This window comes from Oryza sativa, chromosome 11, assembly GCF_034140825.1.
Source record: "Oryza sativa Japonica Group chromosome 11, ASM3414082v1".
Lineage (NCBI taxonomy): Eukaryota > Viridiplantae > Streptophyta > Magnoliopsida > Poales > Poaceae > Oryza > Oryza sativa.
The window spans coordinates 18,927,377-18,941,471 of record NC_089045.1 but is presented as its reverse complement, the minus strand read 5'-3'; the positions used below and the strand labels follow the sequence as shown (position 1 = coordinate 18,941,471).

The following is a 14,095-nucleotide window of genomic DNA, read 5'->3' as shown; positions in this document are numbered from 1 at the left end:
ACAATGTAAAAAAAACTTAAAATCCTTTATATTATGTGATGGAGGGAGTATATAATGGCCGCATGTGAACCAGCATGCAATCATAATATGCATGTAGCATGTACTTACGTACTATGATTTTGCCGTGCCATGCAGCACCCTTATTCATAGCGTGGAAGGAACCTTGTCGCCGCTAGCTGTTCAGCTATTGTGGACTTTGGTTTTTGACCTATCCATGTTTGCAGTTTGCAGTACAGACATGGCTCATTTATCCCTACAAATAAAAACTGATGAATGAATCGAATTAATTAGCTAGATAGCTAGAGAAATAATCCCTCGATCTGTTCCACAAATACTTCAAACCTAAATTCCCAAAATGGACGACCCAAATACCCCTAATTAATTATAAACTTATATTAATGCATGGGTGGATAGGTAAAGGGTATTGAAGAAATAATTTTTTTTATTTGTAGACCAATGGTAGGTAAGAATGTAGAAGTTGATTTATTTTGAAAAAAAATAAACTCTATAAGATGATTTATTTTAGGACGGAGGAAATATGTCAGTCAAAAAGCAAGGTTTTTCTATATTAAACAAAGAGTTTGAACTTTGGATTATACTACTCCCTCCGGACTAATAATACTTATCATTTTGAACAAGGACACAGTTTCAAAAAATAAATTTGATAACTATTTTTTATTACTCTATATATATATATATATATATATATAGAAATATCAATAAGTATATAATTTTATCAGAGCACTTTTTAAGATCAACCTATACATATGGGAGCCATATTTATTTGACAAATGTTTTAAATATTATTTATAGTCAAAGTTTTTTAGTTTAACAATAGCCTTGTCTAAAACGACAAGGATTATCAGCCTAAAGGAAATACTACACAATGCACTGGCCATCGAGATGTACATGCATGTACTAGTTTCATTATTTTTTTTAAAAAAGTGGACTTTACAAAACTATAATTGTTTGATGAAAACTATCATTTTGCTATAATTTTAAGGGAATGTATTTTACAAAACCGCAACAATAGTGGACGATTTTATTACAAAACTATAATTTTATCTCCTATGTGTGTATGTCATGTGGGATGCAAGAGCACAAGTATTTCAGGAGACCCAAACTTGTCAAAGATGTAAAGATGAGGTTTTCTAATAAAATTATATAATATTATTGTCGTTCTCTAAAATGTCTAGCTAAATTTTCAGCATACTAACATTTTTGATAAAATAGTTATAGTTTTATGAAGTTCACTCTTAAAAAAAAAAAGGTTGTGCATTTGATAGTGATATCAACGCGCCTTACAGTTTATTTTCATAGTGGTAAGAAACCCTTTTGATTAGATAAAACAGGGCACAACATCATACACCTATATATAAAAAGAGAAAATTCAGTTCCTGATCTTCATTTAAATTTGTGTGGCCATCAAACCAAGATGAAGCATGTAAGAGCGGTTTACAGCAACGAACAATGGCACTCGTTGGTGCTGAGTCAGCCGGCCACCCTCCTAATCCAAGATGTGGTTCAACATACTGCCTCTTCTAGATATAATGTACAAAAATTTTCTCCGTTTGTTCGTGTGGCATCTATGCCTGTATAGCCACCTGATTTATCTTACTAAGTGTGAACTTTTGATAATACTAAAAAAAAAAGTGAACAATCTTATTTTACAAATCTTTTAGCTTACAACATGGTATGTTGTGGTTAAGAGCTGCCAACTCATATACTATCTTACACATGACACTTAGCAACCTATAATGAAGTTCGTATTTATCCCCAGTATCTTGAATCTCAGGCCTATTTTAGATTTCGAAAAACTATTTTCCAAACCTGTGAAAAAATAAATTGGTGAAAAACCCTATAAAACCACTAGAAAAATGATAGTCCTACTCTTGGAGAGAAGACTCTTCCACCCCCACCCACCCACACTAAGAGCAAGTTTAATAGTATAGCCAACTACTAGCTCCAATTTATCTATAGCCAATTCATACAATAGTTCTTACTATATTATTAATGTCTGGTCCTACCTGTCATACACGCATTACGTTTTGGAGTCCGTGCTGCAGTTGGCTACAGATTTGTAGCCCGCTGCTCTTCTCTATCTTCTTTTATCTCTTTAAAATATGTTTATAACTTGCTTATAGCCTGCTATTGTACCTGCTCTAACACATGGGCCTTCATATATCAGCATTAAAAGATTCCCTTAGCATATGACCGATGAACAAGCATAAAAAACAAAGAGACACACACAGCAACAGCAACAGAGCAGAAGAGGGGACCTGGAAAAATCTGAAATGCACTTGCTAGCTTCCCATGCCGGGACATGCCATCACCACGGTACAACCAGTGGTCGTCGCCGGCCGTCCGGTGGTCCACCGCAACGCTGCAGCTAGCTGCATCTTTCCTGATCAATTCGGCCAAAAGCTCCCCCCTCCTGAATTCCTGATCCAAGAGGGAAGAACTGTCCCAGTAAATCCAAGCCAAGAATGGCCCACAGCCCAGGCTCTGTTTGTTTAGTTTTAGTTTTATCATCTAATCCCCAGCCTCTCTTATGGAGTGTACTTTTCGCTCTGGACGATGCGCGCACACAACCACACACGCACCGTGTTCGTAGTAGCCGCGTGCATATTTTTATACACGTGTCTTGAAATTGGTGTAAACTGTTACCAACGAGGGTTTATGATGTCGCGAGATCTCACTCGAGTCTCGTGGATTTTGGACGTCCCCAGCCAGTTCGAGATGAGAGTTTCAGGTGTTTCGGATGGTTCGTTCGGAATGTGTTACAATTTCTTTGGAAAAATACATCAAATTTAGGACTTAAATCCTGATAAGCTGAATATATAACCAATGGCTCATTTATTATGATAAGCTCTTATTTTTATTATGTGTAAGTAGGTTGCTATGTGTATGGGTGGCTTTTCTCCCGCTGGGTTTGGCTGGATCGTCCTAGGCCCCACCTGTGAGTGACTGTTCACGGCCTTTTTTTTTTTCGCCTGTGCAAGTAAGGACTGACCACTCCTAAAAACTGAAATGGAAGCTCACGAGTACCAATGAGGGTTTATAATCTCGCTTGAGCCAGCTCGAGATGAGAGTTCTAGGTGTGTTGTTTCAGATGATTCGTTCGGAAAGTGTTAGAATTTCTTTTGAAAAATGCACTGAATTTAGGACTTAAACCCTGGTAAGCTGAATATGTAATTTCTAGTCATGTCTTATCTTATTATGATAAGCTCTTATTTTTATGTGTAAGTAGGCTGCTATATCTATGGGTGGCTTTCCTCATGCTGGGTTTGGCTGGTTGGTCCTAGGCGGCTAGGCCCCACCTGTGAGTGACCATTCACGGTCTTTTTTTTTTTCTGTGCAAGCCAGGACTGACCACTCCTAAAAACTGAAATGGCAGCACAAGATGAAGATATACAGTGTTTGTGTTGGATGGATTGATGCAGTCAAAACTGCAAAATGCACATGGGAGAGCATATGTAGATGTTGCCAGTTTTTTCGTTTGCACTTGTCGTGATCTCATTGGTCAGAGAAATACAATGCCAAATAGTGTGGATGATCAGGAATGTTCACGGAGTAACATGGAATGGAATGCATGAAACAAGAAGTACATGAGGGAAATTTGCAGATTGAAATGTTCTCTTTCTTCTTCTTTTTTTGATTCTAAAACGTTTTCTTATATTGACTTCACTTGAGATTCATATATATATATATATATATACGTATATACGTATATATGTATATATATATATACGTATATATATATACGTATGTATATATATACGTATATATATACGTATATACGTATATATACGTATATACGTATGTATATATATATATATAGGACACCCATATGGGGCACCATGGTATAAAATATAAAAATTCACTTAAATTTTTCAAAATTTTTAAATTATGAGTATATACCTAGTTATAAGAATTCGATTCATACCTATACCTATAAACAAAGCAACTCAAATTTAACTTTATTTCACAATCCATGATTACATACCCAACTAATTATATGATTGGATCCTATATACCTAGAATCAAAATCTAACAAAAACAAGTTTAAATTTAGTTTAAACTTGTTTTGAACTAGTTAGTAAAGTAGTTAATGTTAATACCTAAACATTTTAAAAATTTCATACTCATTTGAATTGAGTATATACCCAATTTGAATCATGTAGCCCGGGCACCATAGAGCACCAAATAAATTATATATATATATATATATATATATATATATATATATATATATATATATATATATATATATATATATATATATATATATATATATATATATATATATATATATATATATATATATATATATATATATATATATATATATATATATATATATATATATATATATATTCACTGCTTGCAGAATGATCAGTCAAATACATTATTTGGAATAACTTTAAGCTTGGGGGCCTTACTTATTGGATTGTGTTCTCTGGCCAAGTTTTCATGATTGTTCAATTATTTAGAGTCAGACTGCTAGAGTACAAACACGGTACTCCCTCAATTTCAAATTATTTATCGTCCTAGGATTGTTTTTATTTTAAGTAACATTTTAATCTTTGACCATAGATTTCTATAAACTTATATAGTTTAACATCATAAAATTTATACTTTTAGATTTATTATTAGAAATATTTTCATAATATATAATTCACATGTTAAACACATTCATCAGCAGTCAATAACTAGTCATTAACATTTAACATGTAAATAATTTTTATTTTACTTTCCTAGTTGGCTTTGAACAATGATCTGTTTACACGGTCCATCTGTACCCAAAAACAATTTTTAGAAAAGAAGAAACATATTTTGAGCAGATCCCGAAGCGAGGCATCACCATTAGTCAAAATCTTTTCTAATATTAAAATAGCCCCTTCATCCAAGTGCAAGCAAAATACACTAATCATATATTATAAAGTATCATACAGCTAGCATGTTTTACTTCAATTGGGTGTCTTCTTTTGACCTGAATGGAATACTTAATAGATGAATGATTCGAGAGGTACAAACGGATAAATTAACTATTATAAAGTTAAAAAATAGATTTAAAATAATAACTTTAAGAAATATATATGTAGAAAGTTTTTTAAGAAAAATATAGCATTTAGTAGCTAGAAGAAGTGTACTCCCTTCGTCCCATAAAAAACCAACACAGTACCGATTTATAATATTAGGATATGTTACATCCGATTCTAGATCTAGATGGAAAAGAACAGGCACAGCTGCAGTGTAGCAGTCAGTGATGCCAATTGATTGAAACTTTCAATGGCACAGAAGCAACACAAATTCTGCCAACTGCGACAGCTTTATGTTTGTGCAAAGCGTTTGCATAGATAACAAATATAAGAAGTAATCAATAATCACAACACAAAAGAAAAAGGTGACAAACTTGACTGACAGGGAGTTGAACAGTTGATAATGCCAAAAGCTATACACCACCAATGAGAAGGAGACCTTTTATTCCCAACTGTCATTTACTGATAATATGCTAGTTTATAATTACAACTATCTCCATCCTAAAATAAGTTAAATCTTTCAACGGTCTCACACATACCAATACAAACACTAAAAAAACTATAATGCTCCTACTTTATCAAATCCCAATATAATTATTCCCCACTTTATTTACATTCAATTTAATTATTCCCTACTTTCACAAACTCCAATGCGATGATTACTAAGAATGAGAGTAACCAAAAGTGAACTTAATATGGGATAGAGGGAGTAAAACCCAATTTTATTTTGATTGTACTGTCTTTTGTCTAATTTTCTGTTGAAACTATTCCATTTGTCATAGAAAAAAAATACAAAGATAATCAGCAAAAGATTTATAAGTGATGACAATTGACAGATGACATTTAAAATCAGAAAAAAAATATCAGCAAAAAATTTAAAATCTGAGAGGATGACAATTGACAGATGACCACTACTTTGGACCATCTCTACGACTGTTTGCTTCTAGTTTACTGAGGCTCCTTTGTATTCCATATTTTCTATCTCGCAGCAAAGCATATACTTCCTTCGTTTCACAATTTAAGTCATTCTAGCATTTTATACATTAATATTGATATTAATGAATCTAGATAGATATATATGAATGTGAAAAATACTAGAATGACTTACATTGTGAAACGGAGGGAGTAAGAAATAAAGGGGCAAACATAGGAAGAAACGGCCTCTGTAATGCTGTTCTTTCAGGGTTATAAGTTGGAAGATAAGTAGTAAATTGCAATTTGCAGCCACCCAATAAAACAGCTCGAGTTGCAGGAAGCATTAGGTTAAAGAAGTGATGTTTGCACCTAACACAATGTAGAATTGAGATCACACACACAAAAAGAATTTATCTGCTCAAGACTGCGATATTTCCTAAAGCAATCGATACGAGTAATCAGCACATTTCCTGCTGATTTTCCAATTTGTATGCCTTTGTTTCGCTCCATTTTTTTCCATTTCCAAGTCTATTCTTTTTTGCTATCTGCCATTCACTTCTGAGCTGGGTTCACGCCTATGCTTTCTTCCATAGCTCAATTGGTCAAACATGGTACGATTAGCTTTTAACTATGCTTGTAAATTAGCATGGTAACTCCTCCAGTATGAGACAAAAGGTTACAAACACTGCCAGATTAGCCTTCTACATGTACCAAGTAAAGCACTGGATAAGCCCTAACAAACAGGGAACCCAAGCCCAAATTTCTGACAAGCTAATGCAATTAGGCACAAGTTCTCAAGGCCCAACCTAAGTGACTACATCTCCTAGAGCCTTAACATCCAGCCAACAGATGAAGCCTGGTTCTCATTCTGCTCCCAGCAAAGCTTGACATAGCAAATCAGGAAACACATTGCATCAACCTACAAAGAGAGTACGGCACGAGCTTTCTCTAGATCAGTCCTGTGATTCTCTTAAGCGAGCGATGAGTTCATCCTGCAGTAGGAAGGACATCATACATCAAAAAATTGAATACACTTCTCGCACAAAAGATTATGGCCTAGGTAGATCAATGTAGGCATGATCAATTATGTGAAAATAATTCTTATTTGGGAACCTGTGTTATTTTCTAATGTGCAAGAATGAAGACTGTCAATGCTTTATTAACAAGAAAGTTCATTTACTAATGCCACATCCGCGGCGTCAAAATCAAATAGTGTAAATATAACAAAAACCATAATGTGCTGCCACTGAAAGAAAAAAGCAACAGCCTACTGACAACACAAGCATCTCTAGAAGAAGCTTGTTTTGGGAACTTCTATATTTTGTTCTTAAAATAATCTATTAGGCACAATACTGCAGTTACATGACAAAGCTCAGGCTCTTATCATCCCATTCATTTTATTTTGTAAAGCCAACTTTCACTAAAAAATTATGAAGCTTCTACAGAAACAAAATCCTACCATATGCCATGCAACGAATAAGTCCTGAGGGAACATTTGGAATACTAATGGACAAATTCTGTAACTGACTAAGCTTCCTAGGAAAATATCAGGTGTCAGACACTACAGAATCATCCAAACGTTCAAAAATGGTGGATATCCAGTCATCTTAGCTGACATTCTACTAAAATAAATTCTACAAGCAAAAATTCAAATACATATACTAGTGACAGAATTAAAAGCATGAAACCACTTAAATTTAGAACAAGAGAACTTGGAACGACAATTTTTGCTTGCCTTTTTCCCTTTGGTCATGAGGCCCCTCTGTCGCAGAAGTGCACGCAACCTCTCAACTGTGAATGTCTGTAGTGTGTGACCTGAAAATCCAGGTGCCGCTTCTTCTGCAATATGAAAGTTTATTAAAGTTATTAGAGGAATTGTGAGACTGTACATGAGCATGTTTTTGTCTTCTTTTAAAATGCTAAAGCATGCATCAGCATATTACTGATCTTAAATTCAGGCCTAGTTCTTTTCTTCAACTCCAAACTACAACTTCCTTGTTTTCCATCAGCACACTTTTCAAACTATTAAATGGCGCGTTTTTGCAAAAACTTTTTATAGAAAAGTTTTTTTTAAAAAAAATCAAATAAATCCATTTTTCAAGTTTATAATAGTTAATACTTAATTAATCATGTGCTAATGGGCTTTCTCATTTCACAGCGGCTGAAAAGCTCCTCCAAACTAAGCAAACGAATGGGGCCTTAAAATAGAAAGACAGTTAGTGGCTTAACATGTAAAGTTGTAAACCTAGAACAAGGCAAAGCATTCCTCCTGGTTGGGCACTTCACAAATTCAAGTGGACAGTCGTGGCAAAAAGTTCAATGGAAGGTGGTAACTCTGGCCACTTTCTTTCTTTTTTCTTTTTGGGTAGAAGCTTGAAAAAGGGTTGGCTTCAGGTAAATCTGGACAATTGATATCCTTTACTCTCTTTTTCCTCAACAAAATGCTAATAAATGAAACATTATTCTCTCTATTCGTATCTTAGCATTATCAAGTATCAGACATTCACAAATGCCCAAACTGGAAGACTAAGACTTAGACAACTTACCAGCAGAAGACAGCCCAGAGGAGCTACCCAAATTGGGCCTTTTAGATGAACTTTGGCCATCCAAACTTCTGGGAGCAACTCTAGTCAAACAAAAAAGGAAAAATAATTACTTCCAGACCTAATTTATATAGTCATATCATCCCAAGTAATAAGCAACCAAGAAGGATAAACAGTTTCATGAGGACAAGTAGGTATGACTCAAAGAACTTGTATTAATCCTGGATCACTGAATGGCCAAGCTATTCGTCAGCATCAGCATAGAAGTATGAAAGAAATCACTCCAATAAATCGCTTAGAGCGTATGTGGCTTCATAGCATGATACAAACAGTAACATGATCTGTAATGGATAAATGGAAGATTCATATGTTTTATTAGGTTCCCACAAATTTAATGCTGCATGGTGGGAGATTACCTCTATGGTTAGGGTTGTACTTGGTTGTTCTGTAGGCCACTACAGTGGGTACCTTCTACTAAAGGATTTAATCCTGTAAAGAGTCTGAAGAAATAAAAACTATCTGTTGTTCTTCTCACAAATGTACAAGATACTAATTTATTCAAAATGACAAAATAGTTGGGGTTGTGAGGTCGCTGCCCCAGGTGCTTAGTTGGGGTTTTGGTGGTGTCTTTTGTGTGACGTGTTTGGGTGGAGGATCCTTTCCGTCTCTCTCCTGTGTAAATTTCCTTTTCTTCTTAATGAAATGAAGCCTATTCCTCCTAATTTTTCGAGAAAAAAAAAGATCAATAGATATACTAGAAGAGTTTGGATAATTTGCTCTTTGTGTGGTTTTTCAGGATAATTCAAGAGGCTGTGGAAAAGAATGTTATAATTCAACTAAATTAAACACTATATGGATTAACCTAATCTAGCCAGCTTTCTAAGTCGTGGAACGCAACATATAACTTGTTAGTGAAGAGCAACAATTCACCAGCTGTAACTCTTCCTTTATTTGTAAACTTGTAATCTAGTATTGTTTGTGCACCAAGTTGACATGACAGATTCCAAATAAAACTACATATTTGTATATACATCAGAAATGAATAAAACCAAGTTACAATTCATCCTATAATAACAAAATGAGAAATTCTCTGCAAAAAGGATCAAAAGGAAAAAGCAAAAAAAGTGGCAGGTGCTTCTACTTACTGTTAATAGGAACTTATCTCATCTTTTCCTTTTAAACAATTTGAGTTTAGACTTGGTATTTTTAAAGGGTGCTAGGCCTAAAACATTCCATAAAGAATTATTAGTACCCAGAATGGAGCCAAATTGTATGGTTACACCATAAAGGCTGAACAACCTAATTTAGTGCCATGCTCACCAATCATATGTAACCCGGTAAGAAAAATACCATGTTCATAAATCCATATATTACTTTTGGCAGTGGATTCAAATCATTGTGAACTAATCAGATTTATGGAATTCAAATCCAGTCAATGCCGATAATGTAAAAAACAAGTGAAATTGTCAGGGGAAAAGGCTCGGTCTCATAAACTTTTTTTTTCATATATGACTAGAAATGTAGAATAGTAGAGCCTGCTTTGCCCCAATAAGCACATGACATTGAAGTAGGGTCAAGCTAGACAGGTCAAATTTGGCCATTCAATAATTATGGCAGCTGCTCTTCAATCTCCACCAATGGTAAAGTCATTCACAAATATGAGACTTAGTTGAAAACTGATGTAGGTATGCAAACCAACTAAACTAATAAAGCATGGTATGCTGAAAATCCATAGAGCTTTCTTAAGCACAGAAAATTCCAACAGCAACTGCTCATTAATTTACTGAAACTCCATGGGACTTACCCAGGAATTAGGGCAAGGATGTTACATTATGCTTCAAGATCAAATGGGTGTTGTAAGACCCCTAAATACATGGCCTAAAAATTAATGAATCACATAATACCCATAGAAAAAGACCAGAACAAAATAAAATAGAAAGGTGCTGCAAGGGATGAGCCATCTCATATGTAACAAGAGTACCATAGTCCATATAAAGCATGGAATGACATGGTAATTAGTAATAAAAGGATGCTCCAATAAGGCACTGTAAAACACATACTGTCAATTTGGCAGATTTACCTTTTCCATTTGACGGTTTCCCCTTGGTTCCTAGAACCTGCATCTCTGGCCTCTTTGGCTTCTTTGGCATCCATCTCCTTTTTCTTTAGCTGGAGATGTCTGATCAAAATATTTGTTGTATCGGTCTCTATAACTTGTCCCTCTAAACAGAAAAGAGATTAAACAGTTAAAATTTTAATGAATCTGCCAGCAAATTATAGCCACAAAACATATGAAGCAGGTGAACAACCCATCAAGGTGATATTCTCCACCAACTCCTATCCCCAAGACCTACTGCCAATGCAGAGCTCCATTTCAATTTGTTTTGACTAGAACACAGTAAAATAGGAGAGCTGCGAGTTTCCATGATTTCTAACATTAAAGCCTAAATTGTGCATTGGTACAGCGTATAACAGAAACAACAGTCCCTTGGGAAGAACCTTTTCTATGGAAGAAATTTCTGCAGTAACCATCTACTGTAGTTTCATCTAGAAACATCATAGATTTACAACTAAATTACCAAAACTTAACCTAAAAGAATGAATGAAAATTGAAAGGAAGAAACTGCATTAACTCCAAGAACCAAAGTTCCGTCATACTGGCTGCATTGAGTGCAACGAATCGCGATGAAAAACTAAAATTCATGTGCATTGAGGCACATAATCTAAGAGCAACTCAGCACAGATTCTCAGTGCAGACATTTTAAATAAACAGCGACACTAGATTCGCTACAAATCCTAAACAGTGAAAACAACACTTGTACATGCTTTTTAGCACACTAGAATTTACTCATCGGTCTTACTTTATACTTTAAGCAAAATACACATAAACCCTAGAAGAAGAAGAAGAAAAAAAACTTATAATTCCACAGATACTAGTGGACATGTGGAATCCTAAAGACAGCTTCCATCAATCGAAGCCTCCACACACAAAACACCACAACCACTACATGAAAAACCTAAAACATTAACCTAAGAAGCTAGCAAAATAGAGCATTCTGAGTTAACAGAAATACAACATACTACTACAAAATCTCTACAAGAATGAATCTCCCACTGACCTGGAGGATCCGTGTCATGCTCGCAGACGTAAACCCTGAGCCGTCCCTGCGCAGATCACAGCCAAAGAAATTCATCTCAGAATCCTCTCACCCTCCATGAGAATTCAACAAGAATCTTAACGCCAAAAGGGAAATTAAAAAAAAAGTACATCATTTGTGGGGGTTTTAGTCAGGGATTGGGCGTGCGTACGAGAGTGGAAGAGGCGGAGATCGAGGAGAAATTGCCGCGCGACGGCAAGCCAGACAGGAACTTGGCCGCGCCGCCCTCCGATGACATCCCCAGCCAGGAGGCTTTCCGGCCGCCGCCGCCGCCGCGGCTGGAACCCTCGGCCGCCATGGAAAGGCACCTCCTTTCTTTCCCCTTTCTCGCACCGCTTCTTTGATTTTCTTCTGTTTTCTTTTCTCGGTTCGTTCCTTCGAGAGTTGGAGTCTCCTTTTATTTATAATAAAATCGTGGTAGAAATTAATAAGCTTTTAAATTTTGCGTCTAAAAGAGAAAAGAGAAGTTAATGCTATATGAAAGATTTAGGGAATGATTTCCATTTAATTTATTCGTATGGATGTTTATGGAACGGAATTACTAACCTTTCGTCGATAAAAAATCCATCCCCAAATATTACCTAATTTAGGCCATCGGATGAGTTTTGTGGCTCGTACTCTAAACCCTTGTTGTTCAACTCCAACAACCTTCTCTTCTTCTTCTCCGGAGACACCATGAATTCCGAAGAAGGACATATGGATTATGGTCCTGATTTAGAGATCGGAGTAAGAAGAAGGAAAGAGAATGAGTTCGCAGCCTTTAGATGGACACAAGAGTGAGAGGTGGTGGCTTGATGATGGGCGGCGGAGTAGGCGGACTGCGAGGCACAGGTGTCGGCGCCAAAGCCACAAGGTTGGTAGCAGGTGGTGGACTGATGTTGATAACGGTTGTAGGTGATAGATCCGATGACCCTCGTCGGAGACAAGAAAGACGCTAAGGATGGGAGTACCTCGCTGCCGTCGGCTTGAGGAGGAGAAGAGGGAGGAAAGGGGAAGGAGGAAGGGGGGAGGGGCCAAATGACACTGTTTGTGCGTTTCGGCAGCTGGCGGTGGAACTGGAGGCAGGGAGTGTGTGCTTATCGTCGTGCATTGGCGGCGTAGAGGGAGGAAGAAGGATAAGAGGGAGGAGGTTAGGGCTAGGGAGTGTGCGTAAATCTTAAATCAATCGAATGGTCCAAAATTTACGAGATTTGACTGTGTTTTCTGTTATCAGTCCATTGATAAAATTCATTAAAATGCCACGCATATATAACAGATTATTTTTAATGTGCAGTTTTAATTTATGCATAGCATGTGGTAAACGGTGAATCTTTTGAGAGGGATTATGTAAAGATGGTAAAAGTGATGCTACTGATATGTGCCAAGATACAAAATAGGCTCACCGCTGACATCTAAGAACAAGTTTTATAAGTAAAGGTAATATAATCATCTCCAGTTTTATCCACATTATCTACTCATTAGTTAATTAAGAAGTGACACGCTCAACATATTATCTCAAGCAATTTGTCCTAATAGACTACAATATTTTTTTCCTTCTTTATCTTTCAATTTATTGACCTTCTTCTTTGATCTTTTTTGAAGTTTATATATTGAGATTACCCTTTACATAATGGACGATTTCTTCTCTCTCCTCTAACTTATTGTTTGAGTTTATATGACAGTTTAAAGGTTTTATAGCAATTGCTCTAAGATGGTGTGATAGAGAGCATCAACTGGATATATGCAACCTTTTTAAATTAGGAACCCAATCTGAAATTCGCTCCTATGGAGATTTGAACTCAAGACTTTTAGGTGCTACTCAAGTCACTGCAACCACTAGGCTACACTGCCCATTACAGTAATGGAATTGATTTATTACAAATGAATTAACTATTTAAGTCTTCATGGAGGGGGTTGAGAGGGAGAAATCGGTATATGTGCCATCAAAAATAGCTGGCTTCGCTAAAATGCTTCGATAAGTGCCATGGTTGAACGGAGGGTGTTCTTGCTAGAATGCATCGTGGATGGTATTGCCCTTGGATCTTCATCTTCCTTCTTCCACTTCCTTCCAACGTTGACCATTCCTCTCTATGTCATGTCATCGTCCGATGACGGAGCCCGCCATCTTGGCCGCCACCGCCGCCGTCCTCCGTCAAGCATAGGACGAGCCAGCGTCCCCTGCCAACCTGCTCTCCATCAACCCATTTGTAATACGCCTTGCCCTAAACCTTTAGCTCATCGTCGACGAGGCGACTAGAAGTCCAGAACTCGTTCCTGTTGAGTTGTGATCCAAATTCATTTTCACATATATAAAGGCCAGCTTCTGCCGGAGCGAAGTGGAGGCCTGTCGCCGGAGGGTTTCACCTTCATATATACTTCTTGTAAGCCGCTGTTCGGTGTTGTAACCTCACCCCGATATAGTGAAGATATTTTTCTAGCTGGCGCCCGTGATTTTTTC

General features: G+C 36.5%; 1 protein-coding gene across 1 annotated transcript; it reads right to left on the bottom strand.

Annotated features, from left to right (window-relative positions):
- Positions 1-6,574: 6,574 nt before the first annotated feature.
- Positions 6,575-12,431, bottom strand: LOC4350522 (protein LOWER TEMPERATURE 1). Its single transcript, XM_015759724.2, has 7 exons — positions 12,205-12,431; positions 11,810-12,052; positions 11,620-11,665; positions 10,581-10,722; positions 8,504-8,583; positions 7,693-7,796; positions 6,575-6,949 (listed from the first exon to the last, which is right to left on the bottom strand). The coding sequence occupies exons 1-7, from the start codon at positions 12,352-12,354 to the stop codon at positions 6,911-6,913; spliced, it is 804 nt and encodes a 267-aa protein (XP_015615210.1). The 5' UTR covers positions 12,355-12,431; the 3' UTR covers positions 6,575-6,910.
- Positions 12,432-14,095: the final 1,664 nt, after the last annotated feature.